General features: G+C 52.0%; 9 protein-coding genes across 9 annotated transcripts; 3 read left to right on the top strand and 6 right to left on the bottom strand.

The window, feature by feature from the left end:
• Positions 1–2,141: 2,141 nt before the first annotated feature.
• On the top strand, positions 2,142–5,649 carry LAESUDRAFT_727941 (uncharacterized protein). Its single transcript, XM_040909328.1, has 13 exons — positions 2,142–3,226; positions 3,281–3,334; positions 3,393–3,465; positions 3,518–3,797; positions 3,855–3,879; positions 3,977–4,065; positions 4,118–4,201; positions 4,253–4,288; positions 4,339–4,359; positions 4,411–4,655; positions 4,718–4,906; positions 4,961–5,052; positions 5,112–5,649. The coding sequence occupies exons 1-13, from the start codon at positions 2,358–2,360 to the stop codon at positions 5,356–5,358; spliced, it is 2,304 nt and encodes a 767-aa protein (XP_040762209.1). The 5' UTR covers positions 2,142–2,357; the 3' UTR covers positions 5,359–5,649.
• Positions 5,650–5,820: 171 nt separating this feature from the next.
• On the top strand, positions 5,821–6,602 carry LAESUDRAFT_727940 (uncharacterized protein). The gene is made up of 3 exons (XM_040909327.1): positions 5,821–5,908; positions 5,962–6,082; positions 6,434–6,602. Coding segments are annotated over exons 1-3 (264 nt in total). The 5' UTR covers positions 5,821–5,906; the 3' UTR covers positions 6,575–6,602.
• A 1,595-nt stretch (positions 6,603–8,197) lies between these two features.
• Positions 8,198–9,449, bottom strand: LAESUDRAFT_703458 (uncharacterized protein). The gene is made up of 6 exons (XM_040906520.1): positions 9,308–9,449; positions 9,221–9,248; positions 9,127–9,162; positions 8,993–9,076; positions 8,879–8,931; positions 8,198–8,809 (listed from the first exon to the last, which is right to left on the bottom strand). The coding sequence occupies exons 1-6, from the start codon at positions 9,347–9,349 to the stop codon at positions 8,480–8,482; spliced, it is 573 nt and encodes a 190-aa protein (XP_040762207.1). The 5' UTR covers positions 9,350–9,449; the 3' UTR covers positions 8,198–8,479.
• A 1,018-nt stretch (positions 9,450–10,467) lies between these two features.
• LAESUDRAFT_295316 (uncharacterized protein) lies at positions 10,468–11,552 on the bottom strand. The gene has a single exon (XM_040901869.1). The coding sequence runs from the start codon at positions 11,424–11,426 to the stop codon at positions 10,506–10,508; it is 921 nt and encodes a 306-aa protein (XP_040762206.1). The 5' UTR covers positions 11,427–11,552; the 3' UTR covers positions 10,468–10,505.
• Positions 11,553–11,725: 173 nt separating this feature from the next.
• LAESUDRAFT_657727 (recombination protein Rad52) lies at positions 11,726–12,469 on the bottom strand (the record flags this gene model as incomplete). The annotated part of the gene is made up of 4 exons (XM_040904705.1): positions 11,726–11,884; positions 11,939–12,134; positions 12,188–12,218; positions 12,271–12,469. 4 exons carry the CDS (start codon positions 12,467–12,469, stop codon positions 11,726–11,728), a joined length of 585 nt encoding a protein of 194 aa, XP_040762205.1.
• Positions 12,470–12,791: 322 nt separating this feature from the next.
• On the top strand, positions 12,792–15,036 carry LAESUDRAFT_727935 (uncharacterized protein). The gene is made up of 4 exons (XM_040909325.1): positions 12,792–12,873; positions 12,926–13,106; positions 13,519–14,448; positions 14,505–15,036. The coding sequence occupies exons 2-4, from the start codon at positions 12,933–12,935 to the stop codon at positions 14,862–14,864; spliced, it is 1,464 nt and encodes a 487-aa protein (XP_040762204.1). The 5' UTR covers positions 12,792–12,873; positions 12,926–12,932; the 3' UTR covers positions 14,865–15,036.
• Positions 15,037–15,114: 78 nt separating this feature from the next.
• On the bottom strand, positions 15,115–15,761 carry LAESUDRAFT_682634 (uncharacterized protein). The gene has a single exon (XM_040905797.1). It carries the CDS (start codon positions 15,666–15,668, stop codon positions 15,387–15,389), a length of 282 nt encoding a protein of 93 aa, XP_040762203.1. The 5' UTR covers positions 15,669–15,761; the 3' UTR covers positions 15,115–15,386.
• Positions 15,755–17,265, bottom strand: LAESUDRAFT_657933 (mitogen activated protein kinase-like protein; the record flags this gene model as incomplete). The annotated part of the gene is made up of 7 exons (XM_040904717.1): positions 15,755–15,840; positions 15,894–15,954; positions 16,012–16,077; positions 16,141–16,724; positions 16,793–16,853; positions 16,908–17,101; positions 17,169–17,265. The coding sequence occupies 7 exons, from the start codon at positions 17,263–17,265 to the stop codon at positions 15,755–15,757; spliced, it is 1,149 nt and encodes a 382-aa protein (XP_040762202.1).
• Positions 17,266–19,930: 2,665 nt separating this feature from the next.
• On the bottom strand, positions 19,931–20,758 carry LAESUDRAFT_761033 (uncharacterized protein; the record flags this gene model as incomplete). The annotated part of the gene is made up of 1 exon (XM_040912848.1): positions 19,931–20,758. A coding segment is annotated over one exon (828 nt), but the record flags the coding sequence as incomplete, so codon positions are not given.
• Between the last annotated feature and the right edge of the window lie 28 nt (positions 20,759–20,786).

Raw genomic sequence — 20,786 nt, 5'->3', positions numbered from 1 at the left:
CCGTGGAGTTCGCCGAGTGAAGCGCGGTACATAATATCGTCTATCTAAGCCCATCTTGATAACACTCGCAACGTATTGTTAAGCGACATGGAGGCGAATAACGAAAGGTGGGCTTTGCAGAGTTCGATTCGGATCGTATCTTCATGAATGCAATGCATGCCAGTCCCATTCAGCCAGCGCCAGACACGCCGAAGGAGGTCTCGCACGAAGAGATCCGGAGCGTTTCATCCGATGCCGACGTTCCTCAGACATCGCTCAGGTCAGCCTCTTAGTTCTTTCATGTGTCCCGTTCATCGCAGTTGACATATTATTGTGGTAGCTCTGCTTCGGTGCCGATACAAAGGTACATCGAGGCACCGTCTATGGCACCCGACTACGCTGATCCTGTCCGTGGTTCTAGTGACGCCGATGAACCGGATGACAGCAATCCGGAGCTTTGGGAGAGTTTCCGCCCTCGTGGGCCAGTGCAGCATCCTGGCAGCGGCGGAAAAAAGGGGCAAAGCACAGGTCGTTGAGCGGTGTCACACAGGTTACGGTGCTCTCCAGGGGCGTAATCGCGCATATGCTACGTTGGCTTCGCGCGGTCGGCCATCTGGATACCAGGCATGGCTATCTGAAAGATCGTGCATTGCAATCTATCATGACATCTCGGGGGAAATGTTTACAAAAAGCTGTATGTGCGGCTGAATCAATCTTTCTCGTCCTAGGAAGCTGCAATGCTTGGCATTAACGGTCATCCCACTGTCGTCAAGCTCAAGATAGACTGAAAAGGCATGGATACCGTCGATGGAGAATTGTGACTGTGGAGCATTGCGCGCGGATTCGCTATCGTTCTTGACATCTAGACATTCAGAAATGCAGACTTGTCAAAGAGCATGCCCTTGTCGGGGTTATTGTCCGTTTAAGGTCTCTAGGCAACAGCCTTGGTGAGACTGGGAAGATTGCAAGCAATATCTGCCTATGCTGTATTGGGATCTTCGGTGAGCCGCGATTCCTACCTCAAAAGGTGCGCTAATCAGCGAGGGATACTCTGACACTTGACTAGGAAAGTCGTCTTAGTTTCCAATCAGATTTGCACGTAGCATTTCTTAAGAAGGACCAGCATGGGTACGCACAGGTGACATGGATACTGGTAACATAACGCGTTCACACAACCAGAGGACGGTATCCTCGCTGCACTGCTCACCATCGCATTTGTATCCACCATCTAATCGTCCCACTCACGCTATCTTGAATGCTGTGAGATAACGGCCATCGCATGAGAGCAGAACAGCACTGTTCTCGCTTTATGAATGTTTAGTTCCGCGCTCAGTGGCATGACAATACGATGGGCGCCAGTCTGTCCGTTCGTGTTGCGAGTTGATACCTGTTACAGTGCGCTTATATATATCGGCGTTACATAGCTGTTCCATTCCTGGGACTCACCGCACCGTACATTTCGGATCAGTGGTGGTAGGCAGGTAGTGGACTGCATTCTCGCCATATCTAGATGAATAGAGCCGCGGAGGGCCGTATGTGCGAATCCGACGGGTTGCTGAGGTCTTAGGGAGTCCGATGACGCTTCGCCCGAGAGAGACACAGATGCTGTACCTGGTGGTCCATTATCTCATTTTCCATCCGTATAGGATCTCGAAGCCAAGATCCGCAAATTTGCGGTTCCGGTAGTACAATTACACGATACCGTATAGCATCTGAAGATGGCCTCTACACATTGCACCGCACTCGCCTCGGTGCTTCGACCGAGTGTCCCACGCACAACTGCGGTACTACGTTTCATAGTCATACGCTTATTAGGAACAGCCTTACCCTCGGCGAGCGCGATCCCTCGATTTTTGCAATTGCTTTCATTAACTATCGTCTGCTATGAGGAGCTCATAGCCCAGGTGACACGCGGAACTCATGAGCGAACGTACGGCCATGGACCTTCAGGTTCCCATATGACCATTTACTTCACGGCCTGTTGCAGGCGAATTACTTATTGCTGACCGTATCTGATACATGCGATTCAAGGTAGTCTGTGCAACAGACATTATGTGTGTTTTCATGGTGAGGGAAAGGCACTTTACTTTTGGGGAGGGGCCCTGCGACTTGCTATCGACACGGAAGTACGCACTGCCGAGCGGCTATAGTGTTACGGCAAAAGTCATCACATGTGCGCTTCGCGTCAAGCAATTTTGTGGTAAGCGCCCATAACATCACATATGGAATTGTTGGGGGACCGTTTGTTCGCGTATGCGTGATGCCTCGTGGCTCACAGCTGCACCTAATCTCTATTTTCGACTGTAGCATGGGTAACTCATGCTAATTGCGCCCTTAGGCTAGAGAGCAGACCTTGGGCCTGCCAGCACTACCCTTCGATGCTTTCGGACTCTGCTAATGCAACGCCCGAGCGGGCTGTCTTTGGGCCGTTTCTGCGGGTGTTACGACTGATATTAAACCTGGGCAACGCTCGACATGCTCTACGACGTATTTTGACATCTATTTGGCTGTATTCCAAACGTTGCTATGCTGCTGCGAAGCGTAGAACTGGTCGGCGGAAACCAGATTCAGACAATGCAGGAACTGGCGCTACTACGCGGAACCGAAACCTCGTCTCTCCAGAGAGCAAGTCAGATACCGTGTACTCCAGTAACGACGCAGGTCCTTACTTGGTCGTTTCAAACGACCAGCACCAGGGACCTCGCAATCTTCCTTCTAATTACGGTCCGGGACTGCCTGCTCCAAACCACACTGGAAGCAGATCCTCGCCCGCACTCCACTTGGGATCACACAATCACCATGACCAGTTCACGATCTCCGTTCAGACTGCGTCTAGCTCTCGTCTCTCAGTACCATATTCCGTGCAGGATCGCGAGGACAGAGCTTCGACTACTGGACGCAGGAGTCTCCTTCGAGCGTCAGGCTCTCGCTCTTCCTCTCGAGCATCCTCTCGTGCATCCTCTCGTGCTAGCGCGCATCCGTTTTCACGTGCTGCAATGCCTCCTCCTAAAGGCTCCTCCAGGAGTAGACCTGAGACACGCTCGCACTCCAATCGATCACGAATGTCAGTTGTGTCGGCTGATCCTCCGCCCAGCATGCATTCGTCAACGAAGAATGGCTTGCCAGTGGAGCTCGCGGAGCCCTCGAGGGATATACCGTATGCACCATCCATTCAGCTTGAAAGTCCTTCGAGAACGCCGACGTTTCCAATCCTTCAAACACGTAGATATGAACGAAACGACACACTGTGAGATTATGATCTTCTCGAAATCGTTTTGTTCGATCTTATGCCTAAGAATAGGACGGCATATGACACCGACTGGACCGTGTCTGCCATGGAAATATCCTATCAACTGTACGTGTCTGATCCTCGTATGTAGACTGGCCATCGCTCATCACAGTGACCGCCGCAGTAAGGGAAAACCCGAAGGTTGGCTGGCGCTGACACATCCAGAAGGACAATTGTATTTCTTTAACGGCCAAAGAGTAAGCCGTTGTTCTGATATTATTTACGCGTTCCCTTCATGGTGCCGCCCAGAGAATATACACAGATGCATACATCTGTGAGCCGGCCATCTTCTCACAGATCGAAGCATTTGCAGCTTTGTTAGACGAAATACGACGCGAGGAGAAGATCGAAATACCTCAAGACGCGGATCTAGTCCTGGAACTTGAAAAAAGTGCGAATCATCCGGGGAGAATAAACTGGTGCTACTATTATGCCGATCACACGTCGCGCACCCTTTTTTGGTTACAAGAATACAAAGTGACGGACGACCTCGATGAAATGAAGGGAATTGCTTCTGAGACGCACATCAGTAGGTCATCGTGTTGGCTGTCCGGCTCGAAGGGCAATCTGATGATACCGCTCCCAGAGCTGGCCCTGGAAGAGTTCTACTGGTACTAACATTTCAAGAGATGTGGGTGCTTCGATCACAGTGCTAGAGAAGTATGCTGACAGGCACAGGTCTTTTCTGGCGTTCAATTTCTATCGCAGGTTACACTGGGATACATTTCCCTACAATCACGAGCCAACTGATGACTTACGCAAGGGGATTATGGGTATGCTTACGCATGCCACTCTTGGTGAGCATTGGAGATCATTTTCCGACTCATCGTTAACATTACGAACTCGTAGACCAGATCACATCGAGGCAGTCGACTTACCTATACTCCGCTGATGAGCTTCACAAAATGCTAACCTTTGTCAAGGGCGCAAAAGGTAAGGAAAGCCTTTTTCGCTGCACAGAGCCAATCTGGACACTCTTCACAGATTTTCCAGATAGCCAGCATGCTACTTGTGTCATAGGTAAGTTCCTTGCTACTCATGTTGCTCTCACTTCTTATTGACCGATGCAGGTCGTCTGATGCACATTTTCGGTACACAATACTTTTATGAAATTGCTTGGATTTACTAAGGGTCGCGAGCAGCCCACCACAGGTTCCTCAACTATTATGGGCAGCGAGTGTCTCGATTGCGCTGGAATCAAAGTCTGTTTGGAGATCAAGCTCCCAGATCTCCTCTTATCACAGTCCTTTCTCCCCTCCTTTTCAATGCTCCGGAAGCCCATCTCACTGCTCTGGAGAGAATTTGGACAGACCGGATCATAAACCATGTTCCGTGGTCAGCATTTATCAACAAGCTTCAGGCCGAGTGGCAGGAATACATCCTCTTCGTATGTTCTCGTTGGGTCTCATGGAGCCTCAACATTAATAGTTGACGTCGAGGCATACGCAGTCCACGGTGATGTTGAACGCCAACATCTCGTTCATGACCATCAATGATGTCGATCCTGGCTCGGGACCGCGGACCTCTGCTCAGGTTACGAGCTTCGTATCGACCATAGCAAGCATTGGAAGTATTCTCGTTGGGCTGTTGCTTGTCAGGCGATATCGGCTCAAGCCAATCGATACCGCTGCGGATGCTGTGTGTTCTGCGTTTCTGCTGAAGCGTGGCGCATGGCTGACGACCATACGATAGGCGAATTATTTGAATAGCAGGACACATCCAAAGTTGGGCTTGGAGACACTGGCCATCATATACAGCCTCCCTTATGCTCTGCTGATGTGGGGGTAAGTTTCGTCCATTGAGGTCACTAAGTTTGTGTATTAACGATCGCTTGCATTCACAGAATGGTATCTTTCCTGGTTGCCTTTGCTTTCGAATGCTTCGTCGAACATGACAACAAATCGACAATTGTGTCTGCGGTCGCCTGGGGCCTCGTCGGCACGTTCATCATGTGGAGCATCTACACCATTTGGGATGGCGTTAATATGGCCATTGTTGGGGCTTTGACGTCGTTTCGCTCTCACATCCACAAGAAACTACAGATCTTGCCGTATTGCCGTGAAAACACGCCTTATTCCGACAATCCCTGATTTCTTACGTTCCAACAGTATCAGTAGCCATTGAATCGAATGAACGCTGCCAGGATGCGCGCAGACGGCTATTTACGACTTTCACATCAGGGATGGAGACAATTCACACAGGATTTAACAGGATTACGACACCATATATCCCCGATGTGGATTAGCATGGATCATAGCTATTGACTCGGAGATTGTTCAGTCACTATACTTCTCATGTCTTCTGACGTCTTCCGCGATGTAGACCGATATATCGTCTTGATGTTACTTGCAAGCTCTAGAAAGACCATTCGCAACATCGAGACTGATTACCAGGAGCTGGGACCACACGGTGCAGTATGTGCACCATCGAAGTTGCTGGGTGGCATTTCGGATTTGCCCGCGGTCATCGGCAAGACGATAGCGGTCACGTGATCGCGTTACTGCCATTTCCGGCAGCTCACCGCCAGGTTAGCGTCACTTACTACCCCCTCAGCCACTTCCTTTGTTCGTAACGTTCTCCTGCTTGATGCCTTACGTTGCTTGCTACTCTGACGATCAAGCTTGTCAATTTGAAGTTCATGTTCATTGATTCATGTGACTCGAGGAGTTATAGAATCTTACACAACAATACAGGCGATTAGCGATTCCGGCTTGCGCCGCACTGGGAAATTTACTCACCGTCATAGACGAAGCAAGTCATTTGAACGCTCAAAATGTCGAATTTGCATCCAAAATGTGTTTCTATCAGGAGAATGTAAGCACGTGTCGAAAGCTACCTTAATCTGACTTCATTGTCACCCGTCCGAGTCTTTGGGATATGTGGACAAACGAGACTGGCGGATGGCCAAAGCTCAGGCTGTTGCCACGGTTCCGCCGCAGATCTATGCACACATTTGTGTGACATCAACTCCCGTGCAATCTGGTTTTGTATGCTTGCCGATATCTCCTTGTCATCGTCAATTTAGGTGATGCTGGACTTGAACTCCAAGCCTTGTAGAGGCGCAATTGCGTGCAAGGACATATTTGCGGTGCGATGTTGATCGGTCTTCCGGCTTCTTCCCCATTCATTACTTAACGTGGGACAGCTGATCACTGCTTTACACAGTACTTGCGCACAGCCATCATGCTAGGAGAAGTTACTCCATGGTGGTGTCAGCTCCGCGCCAGAAGCATGATGTGGCAGTTCAACTTTCAACCTTCATTTTATAGAAGCCATCACAGCCACTGGAAAAACGACACCCGGTAATCGAAGTGGGAGATCTCTAGTATCTCACGGGTTAATCTTTTCATATGCAAGTACAGTGACTACTGTGTTTGCTTTCGGAAGGGAGATTCAATGAAGCTGCTCGGCAGTGCGCACTGCAAACCCGCCATATACGGTAGTTGCATGTGTGTTTGTATGGTTAATGACGCTCAATATCTCACAGACTCCAGGTCACATGAGGCAGGCTAAACCATGCACTGTGTATGCGGGTTTTCATCTCACAGCTCAGCAAACATGTTGAGCCGCTCGCTTGATGTATTTATCATTTCGTTTGCACTTTGAGGCTGTGTCAAATGTGCGCTTCCAGCGAGAGAGCTGCGCCTCCTCGAGGGGCGGTACTCTACACTCCAGACCTTTCTCGTATGCAGGTTATACTTGCAATAGCCAAGCTCGTCGAGACCGGATCCCTGAGAAGACGGTCTCTCCCTGGGGAACTCTGTATCTGTTCATATCCCAACTGGAGGGCGCCGAGCGGCTGCGAAAGCGAGGATGGAACCCCGCTCATGTGGTTTTGATACACTGTATAAGATCGTGGTAATCCACATAGTTTCACTCATCCAAACTATACCCGATAACGCGCACTTGCTGTCAACAACAGGCGACCTAGAGACAAACAACGTTAAGAACTTGTATAAGTGAGTTCTCCTCCGCTCTTTACGCCTGATGTTGCCTTCAATAAAGCACACCCCGCTTGACCCAGGTACGCGGCAGGTCTCGTACGAGAAGACCTCGAAAGCATAGATTAAGCCTGCCATATATTATTGCGTCGTATAAGCGGACGATAGCATGGTAGAATTTCACTGAGGTCGGCAGTATGTGTTGTGATGTCTTGTGAGCGACGTTTCTGACATATTACCGCCGTCACCATTCAGACGCTCCAAGGCTTCTTGGTAGCGTCTGATGATGCTAACCTTTTACAACTTTTGGTGAAGACGGCAAACATAACGCGACATGCCCTCACTGGTGAAAGACGAAGCAAGGAATGTATCGTTGAATGTAGTGCGCTGGTCTTATCGGACTCCCTTCCCATTCTGATCAGAAAGCCAGTAGCGTGGGCCTTGTTCTCCGCTCAATGAATCGCATTTCGCTCGTCCCTCCGCCGCGTGAAGAGCTGCCTACCACTAACCTCTACTGTGTTTGTCGCTCAGCCACCCGCGTTTCAGTGCGTCCATATCTCCATCCGCGGCTGGTGGTCTTGAATGATCATAGTTACAGGTCGCGCTCTCGTGGTTTTCATCTAGAGTCCGTGGCTCACATGAGCCTGCATTTACGCTATGCAATGAATGCAGGTCTCTGCTGAATCTGTTATTCACTCCAATACATCAAATACGTCCATGAATGACTTACACAACGTCTTCACTCATCACACAATGACTATCGCCCCATGCAAGGTTTGATCAATCAACTGCAGTTTGAATGGTCCGGATAAGTTTTAATGGTGGGTTGTATTATATGTCATTGTGCTCTTTGGGCATCTCAAGCGTGACATAGGGCATCGTCCTCTTGAATGCAGATATTTGCTGCCGTGGATGCGGTCAGTGACGCCTGAGTAAGCTCGAAGCGTAGGTGCTGCCGTGAAATGATTTGATGTGAAGACAAGAGCAAAACCCACGCAATCTCGTATCGACTCAAAAATCGATACGCAATATACAAATTGGACAACCTTCAAGTTTGGGTACATTTGCTAGCATGATATTCAGTCACTCAGCTCCAAGATCAACAACGTGCTGTCTGCGTGTTTGCGCAGATACAAGCACAAGGGACGGCCTGGCTCGGAGAAATAGGGTGATGCTCCAGGATTCATTGCTAGACAACAGGATGTATGATCCGTTTGAATCTGGGCCTAACAATGCAGGCCGATAAGCCACATGTTGCGCTTCGCCTAAATCAACCACCTCTACGGATAGTTCGAGGACTCCAGGGCTGCGGCTCGTCTGCTGGAGGTGCCCGGTATTCCGAGGGATGCACTGGCAGATACTGTGTGGTCTCGCGGGGTCGCGTAGCCTTGGGGACATGAGATTTAGAGTGTAGTTCTGGGCTACTTGCCTGAGCCGACGAATGCTGCTGGCCCTGCGCTGAAAGAGAGTTCATTTCGCGCTCAACGCCTGGCTGAGGAGGGGAGATTCGCATTGCTGGGCGCTGCTCGCGGTCGCGTGCCTCGATCAGCGCAGCGCGCATCAAGACACGCCGCTGTCGCTCGAGATCGGCATGGAGTTCCTATTGTGTATTTGGTCATCAATCGCCCAGTTTCCGGATAGAGTCACAGAGCGAGAAATTTGTTCTCACTTCCAATGTGGGAGGATTCATGCGCGTGTGTGTCAGCCATGACGTCCATTGTACTGAGCCGCCGTTCAGTGACATTATCGCCGACCCGCCTAACTGTGCCATGGTGGAACTGACCTGCCAGTCGCTTGTGCCCAGAGATAAAGTCTTGCATGTCATGTCCTTCTCTGTACTTTACGATGCGCTTCGTTTTCCGTGGGTCTACGGAGAAAGAATTGGCAGTAGACACGTCACGAAGCATCCGAACGTACCCTGGATCTCACCCGGGTACTCATAAAATTTGTTTCCTAGATTAACAGAAAGGATAAGAGCTCTACGTAAGGTCAGATGCCCTTGACAGCGTACCGGCAATATCTCTTCCGACAAGATATGACTGTATGACATGATCGTCCGTTGAAACCTTGACAAGGAATTGAGAGCCATTGGACTCACAGGCTTGACGAGCTTCTGCCATATACGGCGTATGAATGACATGGTTCACTAAGAGCAAACGCCTTTCAAGACCTTTTGAGGTTGTATAGTGAACAGTTAAAAAGTAAAAACCGTTGAGGCCAAGGTGCAATGCAGGATCAAGCTTGCGGGCGACGCATGAGTCGGTGGCGCTGAGGCGTTAACCACGTGATAAATGTGGATGGGCCACACAAGATCAGAATTCAGTCCCACTAAGTGCTATAAACTTGCTAAGTACTTAAAGACAGTCCTTGTTCATAAATGTCCCTGAATGGAGCTGTGTAGGGGTCTTTTTACAGCTGATAGATTTCGTTGGAGGCATAGCCGAAGGGAACCAGGACCACACTTCGTACTCACACGGCAGACATGATGCGATTTATCAATGTGGGAAATTGTGTGTGAATGTCGACTGATTTCTTACACATGTGACAAAAGTTTGCAAGAATGGCATTTCATGTCTAAAATGTTTCACTTTGGCTGCGGATGTGCACCATTTGCTGATTAAATGCTACATTGGCAAACCTTTGCCCCAAATGTAAGACATCAGCCGACATTCCCACACTATTTTCCACATTTATAAATCGCATCATGTCTGCCGTGTCAGTTAAGAGGTTATATACCATATTACCATTAGATTGTCGTTGCAAGGAACGGCCAGGTCCTTTGATTTTGATTCTCGTTGAGACATAAACATACCACTCGATCGGCCAGGAAATTTCGGCGGACAGTCGCCCTTACAGCATTCGTGATGCCGATAATGGACATCTATTCCGCCAGGTGCCAGATACAAACTTCGAACGTGTTGCGTAGTACATAACATCCACAGAACAAGAATGCAATGTGTCCAAATTCAAAACGTCGCCATGATGCAGATGCACGAAAACCAACATCCCACGACGTAGCTCACGACAGCCTGAACCTTTTCACTTCTCCCCCATCACTTACGTCAAGGGACGCGAGCGGCTCCCTCCTTTGCACAGCAGCACCTCGCGTCGAGCCGCCCGCATGCGGTGCCAACCCCATATCCTGGGTAGGTCTCCGTTGGGGTGCCGCGGGACGCCCACCGCTGCACGGATCTGCATTCAATGAATTGCAGGGTGAATAAGAGACGTGCACTTACAGCATGGCATCCGCGTTCCGCTTCAGTCCGATCCCGCTGGGACCGGAAGTAGACGCCTGGCTAATATGAGCCGAAGGGGCAAGATCGGGTGTGCGTGAGACTGCAGGAGCCTATGAAAGGAAGAATGAGAAGGAATGATACGGCGAGCACACGCTTTTGATTGCATACAACTCCAGCAGGAAAGTTAAAGCCGCCGCCCATGGAAGGTGTGGGCGATCGTCCGATGTGACCTTTGTTCTGCGACGTCAATCCGGACGAGTTCCGTGCTTCTGCAAGAGGGTTTGAATTTGAACTTGAGCCTGAGGGTTTCTGTCGTTGGTTGGAAGATGATGAATCGTTCGCGTGGGATGGAGCTTGCAGTGGTCGTGACTGTTGTGCAGAAGAGGCTTGTAATGTCCGTGAATGCTGCACAGAAGATGGTTGTGGGATTTGCTGTCCTGTTTGTTGCTGCCGCTGTTGCACATTCGATTGCTGCTGAGGCACCTGCTGAGGTGGCACTTGAAGTTGGCGCTGCTGAGGCTTTGGCTGTTGCTGCTGCTGCCGCCACGCCGGCCGCGGTGTCTGTTGTTCGTCTCCCTGCCTCGGCTGTTGTCCGCGCAGCTGCTGATATGGGAGCTGCGGCGGAGGCATTTCCTTGCTGCTCTTCGTCCCGCCATCAGGGTTCACCCCACGTGCTCCCTGATCATATTCTATCGGTCCGCCTATCCCCTCCTCGCCAAGGTCTATTGTCGCTAGAAATGCGTCGTCATCAGAATTGAAGCAGATCGAGTCCTCTCCGTCTTCTAACGTGTCGTTCTGCGCGTCCTCTGCAAGTGTGCCGCTGGACGTCGCTGCTGAAGCAGAGGCGTCGGCAACCATGTGCGGGGCGAAGCTCACTCTGCGCTCTGTCTGCGCCTTGGACGGACCGGCTGATGGTTGCGCGGCCTGCGCGCCAGAGGGACTTTGTGCAAACGCACTCGACCCTGTGCCACCAGCTTTCATCGGCGCTTTTCCATTAGCGCTCGGCGTCAACAGTGGCTTCGGCTCGGAGTCCGAGCGTGCATGTGGCGGGACGGCTGAGGGAACCTGAGGAATTGGTGATTGCGGAGCAGAATTTGCACAAGCTTCCACAATCGCAGCGAGACGAGCTGAACGCTCGGTCTTGACAGAAGGGCCACATGAGGTGGAGGCATTCGCTGATCTACTCGGATTAGGGTTTGAGCGAGATTCGTCGAATTCCGGGCGTCGGTGCAGGTCATCTTTGTTGAACCTGGGCTGCGGCGACCACATTGCGGCGAGGGTCAGATCAACGTCAGATATAGCATACAGTCACCTACAGGTGGGACTTTCATTTTCACAATTTCCTGCGTGTACGCCTTGTCGTATAGGCAATTACCCAGGAGATTACCGAAATTGCGGAGAGCACGCTTCACCGCATCTGTAACCGCTTCTTTCTTACACTATATGCGTGCCTTCTTTAATATCCGGGAATAAAGTCAACGCAAATAACTCACCTTGTCAAGAGCAGCTCCTTTGCTCTTCGAGTTCTCCAGTGAACCATAGCCAATATCCTCATGATAGACGCCGTCTCGTAATGTCACCTTTACAACCGCCGTGACACCGACAGTAAACCTCCTCGTTTCTTCGCTGTAGTCTATGAAATCTGTCGTCAGGTTGACAACGCTGGAGCTCCAGCCATTGAACCCGAAGCTGCGTGAACGCTCAAATCAGAGTGCACGATCGAGAGGTGTGGACACGCTCACACTTCGTTGGCTAAATTGATGATCTTCCATCCTGTATGCTGCATCTGTATCAGTAAATTCAAGCGAGACGAGGCACCTCGTACCCTCAGCATACGTCAGCTTTGGGCCGCCACCTGGACCGGGCCGTTGAGAAATGTACTCCGGCCCAAGCTTCTTATCTAGCTTTGCCTGTAGTGAAGCAATCTTCTGCGCTGTCTCTTCAGAAATATTCGAAAACGATGTCTCCTGGAAGAGTGACGTCTGGGAGTTGAAAGTTCCATGTATATGCGGTGCGAAAGACATCGATACGTGAACCGAACTCTGTGGCGTCTCAGTTAACGATTGTCCAAATGGTCCCTTCAGATGTTACTTAGAGTTCAAGAACGAGTCTATGAGATGTCCGCTGAACGATCCAGCCATCGATCGGTGGCAGGAGCGAAGATGGTGGTGGTAGTAAACCAAGCGAATGCCCCGGCCTAGCCACCGCGCGTCGACAAGCGCGACGCGTCTCGCCACGTGACGGAGCAGTGCCGTTGTACGGCGGCCAGGCAAGAGTCTGGGCGTGGGCACTGGAGCGGAGTCTGGTTAGCAAGCCAGCTCGCGTCAGTGCGCGTCTAAATAAATTGTTGTCTTCATCGACGTTCCCTCCGCCTTCGAGGCCAGCTCTCGCGCATTTCCCTTGCATTCTCCCCGTTCCTCTCTTCACGGTGAGATACAGTCCATATCCGGGGATCCTCGATGCTGATCTTCATCACACAGCACCATCATGACCAACGGCACCTCCACTGTCAATCCTTCCGAAGTCGGCTGGCAATTCGTCCCCCAGTACTACACTTATGTCAACAAACATCCCAATCGTTTGCATTGTTTCTACACTAAAGCTTCTACTTTCATCCACGGCACGGAGGGCGAGGATGGCAAGCCTTACTACGGTCAACAGGTACGTGTTCGGCCCCGGTGAACGTGGTGGCGCCGGTGTTTCGTAATGCGCTTGGAGGCGGTTGAAGGGTTGCGCACATCTCGTTGGGCTCACCTCAACGCTGCTGGCATAGTTGCTCATACTGAATATGCACGTTGCGATGATATTGGATAGCTTTGGGCAGAATGCAGACGGTCGGATGTGTTGCTATTGAACCCGTCTTCCTCTCCCAGGCATTTTTCGACAGCTTGCATACAATTGCAAAAGTCGAACTGTTCCCATATGACTGGTTCATGTGATTGGAGGACTTCCCGCCGAGTCCTGCGTTGCCATGGTTGATGACGGCAGCTGCAGGTTTCATGATGCATTTCGCCGTGCACTTACTGAAATCTTCCGTGCTTGCTGAGATGATGACTGATACGCGATTCCCCAGGAAATCCATGACAAGATTACCTCGATCGGTTTCCAAGATTGCAAGGTTTTCATACACTCGGTCGATGCACAGTCTTCCGCGAATGGTGGCATCATCATCCAGGTGATCGGTGAAATGTCCAACCATGGCGATCCTTGGCGGAAATTCGTGCAGACTTTCTTCCTCGCCGAGCAACCCAATGGCTACTTCGTCCTCAACGATATCTTCCGCTTCCTCAAGGAGGAGACTGTTGAAAGTGATGAGGCCAGCGAAACTGAGGCAGCTCCCGCTCAGCCATCTGCACAAGAGCACTCGCCCGTTCTCACACCTGTCACTGCTGTCCCAGCACCGCCGACACCTGCACTACCACCACCGGTTGAGCACAAGCCCGAACCCCCCGCAGCACTAACACCACCGCCTCCTGCGAAGCCTGCAGAGGAACCGCCTGCGTCTCCGGTACCTGAGCTCGCGCTTGAGCTTCATCCGCAGGCCAACGGTCACCATGCGCTGGAGGAGAAGTCCGAGTCTGTTCCTGCGCCGGTGGAGAAGTCGCCGTCGCCGGCTCCCGAGCCGCCCGCGACTGCCTCACCTCCACCGGTGTCGCCCCCGGCGCCTCAACATGAGCCACTGCCGACACCTTCCGTACTCCCAGTGCAAGTATATCCTTCTGCTCAGCCGCCTGCACCTGCACCTGCTGCTCAACCTGCTGCTCCTCAGCCGCCGCAGAGGAAGACCTGGGCGAACTTGGCTGCGAAGGACTCGAATAAGTGGGGAGCGGCGGTGGCGAACGAAGTACGGGGTGTGAGTGAAGCCCCTGCGACGGTGACACCTGTGCCTCTTAGCGGGCCTCAATCACCTGCTCTACATGTCACCACTCGCCCGGCGCAGCAACACGCACATCCAGCTCTGATGGCAGCGCAGAACGTGGCTACGGCTCAATGCTTCGTCAAAGTATGTTCTTTCGCTTTCCTACAACCTTCTGTAAATCTCACGAGATTACTTTTCAGAGCGTGACAGAGAATATTCCCGAAGGCGCGCTCAGGAAGACCCTTGTTGAACGTTTCGGACCGATCAAGGAGCTCGAGATCCTACGCTCCAAGGCGTGTGCATTCCTCGAGTTCACCAACCTGGAAGCTGCAAGGCGCGCCATCGTTGCTTCGCTGCCTCCATCGGCCGGTGGCGAGGGCGGAGTCCGTATCGAGGGTGTCGACGGCAACGCAAGGATCCTTGTGGAGACGCGAAAGGAGCGAGGAGAGCGCCCGCCACCGCGCGGACCCCCGATGAACGGCGAGCGTGGACGAGGTGGATACCGTGGCCGCGGCGGATCTGGCGGACGTGGACGGGGTGGACCGCCTCCGCCAAAGTAGAAACTTTTTATGGGAATGTGACATATGTTTGTTAGCGGTCGAGAGAAGGGTTGTCCCTGTGCGTCGAGGAGGTTGCTGGGAGTTGGTTGAGAGGAGTGGTGGGCGGCTGACTGACTAGCGGGAGCTGTGCCTGCTGTGTCGGTTGGCAAAAAAAATCACAGACTGTTTCCTTGTGCTCTTCTGCTCTGATGTTCTTGATGTCGGTATGCGCTACGTCGTGTGCATCGCTTTCTGTTATGTGCAACATTTTGGAATGATTTGCTTTTTGCATGTGTCTTTCCTCTTGCGCGGTCCATCGCGTGTGTGTACGTAGAGCTGTACATTTGTACATTCTGTGGACGACCGCCAGCGAGATTGTGTATTCATACCCGCAATGCGAACGACCAGCAGTGCTGAGGGTATAGTAACAACAGATAACGTCGATGTGCATGTTCCATTCTATACCTACGTACATAGAACTACATAGACCATTGATCCACCCAAAGGACGAGACGGCCAGCTCAACCTATTCCAAGTGACCAGTCACGCAAGAGGCCCGGAAAATAGATGGCAGCAACGGAGGCTATACGGAAGCACAGCAAAGCAAGCTCGACGCTGGTAAGTCAACCCTACGACGGTATGGCAAATGGGCGACACGGGCTCCCGCGAGATGGAGTGAGAACAGTCCGAAGTGTGATGTGATGGTATTGTACACGTCCAAACTGCCGTGAGAGAGCGAGGAAACGCTGGTGAACTAGTGAACAGAATGTAGGCTGCGTCGGGGCACCACCTGGTCAGCGGTGTGCTTGCGTGCAAAAAACGCATGAACGCACGTATACAAGTGGTTGGGATGGACAGCACACATAACAACAGCTCATGACGTCGTAGATGTTCGGGTGAAGTGAGCGCGCCTACACCATGGGCGGCGGATGGAAGGACATGATTTCCTCATAGAGCAGTTCCTTGAGCTGTTCGCGGCTGATATCGTCTTTGTGCACTGCAGGAGAACGTCAGTGCCGGGGTAACGCGAGCAAGACGGGAGCTACTGACGATCGAACTCGAAGAACTCTGGGTCGAGTGGAGGTGCGACGGGTTCGTCTTCTGGGTCGTGCTGAAGAAGAGATCATAAAATTCAGAGTCCAAGCGAGAGGCTAGGTTTGGGGCGTACGTATGCCTCGAGGTACGGATGCGCCAGCGCCTCCTCCACGGTGATTCGCTTCTTAGGATCGAATGTCTGGAGCGAGAACGGACTGATCAGTGCGCCAGCACACGCGACAGGTGCATTGCCAATGCTCACCAAACTCCTCGTCAAGAAGTCCACGGCAAGCGGGCTCGCATTCGGGAATAGCTGCGCGAACGGCTTGCGCTTCCGGAAGGGCAGCGCGCGGATGTAATCGCGTGAGCGTCTCGTTGTGATTGCATAGAACTCGTCGAGCGTCGGCGTGCCGAGTACGTCGAGGATGAGCGTGAGCTGGTGGTGGTAGTCACGGCCTGGGAAGAGAGGCTTGCCCGAGAGCATCTCGGCGAGGATACATCCAACGGACCAGATATCGATCGCTTTGGTATACTGCTTGAACGTGAGCATGATCTCAGGCGCACGGTACCATCGTGTTGCGACGTATTCCGTCATGAAGCCAGTCTCGGTGCCAGACGGCTCCGCAGTCTTGACTGAGCGCGCGAGCCCAAAGTCGCAAACTTTGAGGTCGCAATTTGCATTGAGAAGCAGGTTGGACGGCTTCAGGTCGCGGTGGATCACGTCGGCGGAATGCAATGCCTTGAGCGCACGTAGTGTCTGATAGATGAAGTATTGGGCGTGGTCGTCGGAAAGGTCTTGCGTCCTGATGACGCGGTGCATGTCGGTCTCCATCAGTTCTTGGATTACTGATTGTAGCAAGCGCAACAGTCATTTTCGGCGATGAGCCCGCGAAGCAGCAACGGGACAGACGTACAGTACACTTCCTTGAACTGCTCTATAGATGGTGGCTTGATGATGTCCAGGATGGAGATAATCTAAGCCATCTGGGTTAGCACCAGCCCTGAGGCATGGAGACGACGGCGACTCACGTTTTCGCTGACACCCGCCTCGCTCAAGAACTTTAGCAACTTGAGCTCCCTCAGCGTCCTAAGACAGAACATCGAGTGGTCGAACGGCGCGATTTTCTTGATGGCCACTTTACGCCCGCTGGGTCGGTGCACTGCCGAGCAGACGATGCCATATGCGCCTTCACCGACGACGTCAAGCACCTGATACTGCGATCCTGGAATCGCCGCAATCCCCGTCACCGCGACCGCCGCGAAACTAGGCAAAAGCAGGCACAGACTCACCGACGTTGAAACGGACCTTGCGAGGCGCTGGCTGCGCCTGCGACGCCGCATGGCCATGCTTCGACTTTGCTGCTGCTTGTGACTGCTCTGAAGGCATGGTGGACGTTGACGAGAGAGATGGAGGGAGGGTATGGAGAGAGAGAGAACGAGGAAAAGAAGAGGAGGGTGGCGGAAGCCTATATAGAGAATTGCTTGTTGTCTGGGAAGGATGTTCTACGGAACTATTTGAACCACGGCCATTGTGTCGCCCAGCAACCGCATCGCCGCCGGCCTTTGTCTTGCCGACCAACAGCTACGGTCCTCTCCTCATGCCCTGATCTGCATGCAATGATAAGTTATCCCCGTCGGCGGTGCGACCACCAATGGCCACTGTTTGCGACCATCGCGACGGCAGGCATCGCCAGTGGCGGACAGCGTCTACCGGCTGATTTTGATGATTACCTACTGACATGCTCTGATAACCGTGGCAAGTAGGGCATAAGAGTAAACCGCATCTTATTCTTAGAAGCCAACTCAGGCGAGTGGGCTCAGGTACGTCCTCACTGATGAACGAACGAACAAGAGCATGTCCTTGACTTTCGAAAATGTATACGTTGCTCGCATTGCGACGAATGTCACTCCTCCAAACGAGACTTCGCCGCACATTGGCAGAATGATGTGACAGCATTGACTTCGTTCAGATGGGCATGACTTGCGGACGTGCTGCGAGCATCAGTCAACCTTGCTCTGCTTCGACAGCTCGTGGAGAGCAGCACAGGCCTAGAACTGACATCCTAGGAACGGCCAATCCCGTCCGTCGCGTTCTTTCGCAAGCCGTTGTCATGATGAGCCCACTTAGCAGACAAGGATCCCCCTATGCGCATCAAGTACGTGAATATGCTTGCTTCCGTCGTCGAAAAGGTTATTATCCTCCATCGGGATATTTACTCCTACGGTTTTATAGGGTCTCGGTTACATTTCATTGGCTACAACGCCATACTATACAGTTTGATTGGAGGCCACAGCTCTTACAGTTGCTGAAGTCAGACTAATACTGAAACTCTCGCTCTCTGGCAGTTGTATTAACAGACGGAACGTCGCTGCTATACCCCATCATTGCTCATGTTCCGTTTCACGCGGTGACAGCCGTGAGTATATATCTGCGACTGCTATTGTTCCACTCTCATCGCGTCAAAGTCAGATTGCCGCCAATGAATGCTTTGCTGCGATTGTCATCGAAATGGCCAGATAAGAGCGCAAGTGTTCACTTTTATAGCATTTGGGGAAATTCGCCACTGCGTTCCCGTCAACCCATCTCAGCATCATCAAAAACTCGCGAAAAGTGCGTGCGATATCTACATCTAGGCGTTTGATGCCGGTACCGGTCGCCATACACGGCGCGACAAACGTTTGGCTGGCAGCGCTAACGCCACAGCGGATTTGATGCCAACAGTTGGCTATCGTTGTCATACAGACCTAGAGAATTGTACCGCGAGCCCGAGAATTATTTGAACGAATATTCGAGCATGACGGAACGTAATTTGGCACGCGCCTTCGCGCTAAGGGATATGAGATGCTTACATGCCCTTGAAGCTTGATCGACGAATGAGGTACTTACCTATTCGATTTTGCCGTTTGTCGACCAATATTCATGATGGGAGATTTTGTGCATGGGAAAGGCCACTCTGAGTGGGACTTAGTTCTCTATTTGCTGCCGTTGCTGTCGGTGTCATCTGAACAACGCTCGCAATCAATGTAACTTCATCAGTACTTTGCTCTCCACTCGTTCACGGCTAAGAGGAACGGTCAACATAAATTCAGGCTGGCATGCTGGCTGTGATTAATATCTTGCATGCTGTTACAGACCAAGGACACCAAGGCTGTCGCATCCCTGAAAACATGCCGCAAATACATGTCAAACCCTAAGCAAAGAAAGAGTCTGAAAGATGATCGAGAAAGTGTGCAATTCAACCGATGCTCACTGGAGCACAGTTACGTGGATGGACAAGAAGTTGATACAAGACCGGGATAGCCCGTTAAAGGTATCCGATTGCCGAGTTGGCACCACCAAGTCAACGCCAGTGTGGCTATATGCCCATGATTCCCGTGGCTCACATCATTTGCTCCAGGCCTGTGTTTTAGAGTATGGCTAAGATCACAACTTTATTTTTGTCATAAAGAAATGCACTGTTTAGTGCCAGTATCATGATACGGGGACGTGCATCGCCATCTTCAGCCACAGACGCGTCTGTGTGTGCCAGCATCTTGATGCTTTACCTGTGAGGTCTCTTCGCACAAGCTTGTATTTGTGCATTATCATGACAGATTTTCCATATTCAAAAGCAGCAGTATATACAAGAACACCTCACATCGTGAGTTTGAGAGTCTGGCTTAGCATCCAAGGGACGATACATACCTACAGCGCGCTTCAGCCACAAGCGCGTCCTCGGACGACCACTTTAGCGCCGTTCTATCGACAACAGTACGCACGACACGAGTCTATAGCGTCTACAGTCTCATGATAAACTAGAATCTATTGTTGCAACAACGATACAGGTGTAGAACCATTCAGCAGAATCTACGGAATTGACATGGTAGCCGTGAGTGAACATCCGATCCGTGCAACAGTCCGTGACAGATACCCTCTATTGCTACAATTGTGGTAAGTAGATGATGATGAGCGACAAATAGCATACATGTGGGCTAAATAGCGGTGAGCGTACGTATAACCAGAAACTCCATCAGGTTCCGAGCCAAACGATACTATAAACTAGGTAAGGCAACTAGTATGCCCGCGCCTTACCCTTGTCCTTCGCTGACAATCGCCCGGACCTCCTTGTGCCAACGATGGCCCCATCAGCAGCCTCCTCGGTAGATGATTGGTCTTGGGCGGCGCGCGAGCGACTCGGACGAGAGCCAGACGCGACCGGAGCATTCGCGCTGCCACGACTGGGAGCCGGTACAAGGGGAGGTGGCATGGATATATCAGCCTTGCGAGTCCGCGATGAAGGCTTCGATGCGGGACGAGGGCCTCTGGTGCGAGATCCCGACGCGGCTGGCGCAACGTGCAACTGGCTCGCCGGTGCAGCGGTGCGCAACGTCCGGACGCGTTTCGCTGGCGGTTTGAAAGGACCGTCAGAGCTGTCGTTGTCTGAAGCTCCGCGCTTGGTGCCGCGAGAGCCCGATGCGCGATTGAACTGTGGAGCAGAGATTTTCATTTGACGTTTGGCCGGACGTTCGTCGATGTCACTAGAGCCGTGCTCGTCGACGCTCGCGTTGGCACTGCGCTTCCGCTGACGAGTGCGCGTAGCAATGGCGTCCGGATCATCGGCCTCCAGAATCCTCTTCCCGTGGGTGTGACCTGGTAGTTGGTCGCCTGCTCCGTCTTTGGCGGGCCATTTCTGCTTGGAGATAGCCCTCGCAAGCAGATTCAACATGGGGTCGTGCGACTCTAGATTTTGCGCCCGTTTCCGTTCCACGACGGATGTTGCATCATCGAGCTGTTCCTGCTCCACATGATCATCGGCGAAGAGGTCTCTCTGACCTACCTTTCGCCCAAACAACGTCTGCAGCTGTGATGTCTCGTCATCCTCCTCGCTCTCTTCCACATCGCTATCACGTGCAGAGGTCTGCGAAGCA

This window comes from Laetiporus sulphureus (assembly GCF_001632365.1).
Source record: "Laetiporus sulphureus 93-53 unplaced genomic scaffold LAESUscaffold_32, whole genome shotgun sequence".
Taxonomy (NCBI): Eukaryota; Fungi; Basidiomycota; class Agaricomycetes; order Polyporales; family Laetiporaceae; genus Laetiporus; species Laetiporus sulphureus.
Note: the sequence above shows the minus strand (reverse complement) of the source record. Positions and strands in the feature narration are given on the sequence as shown.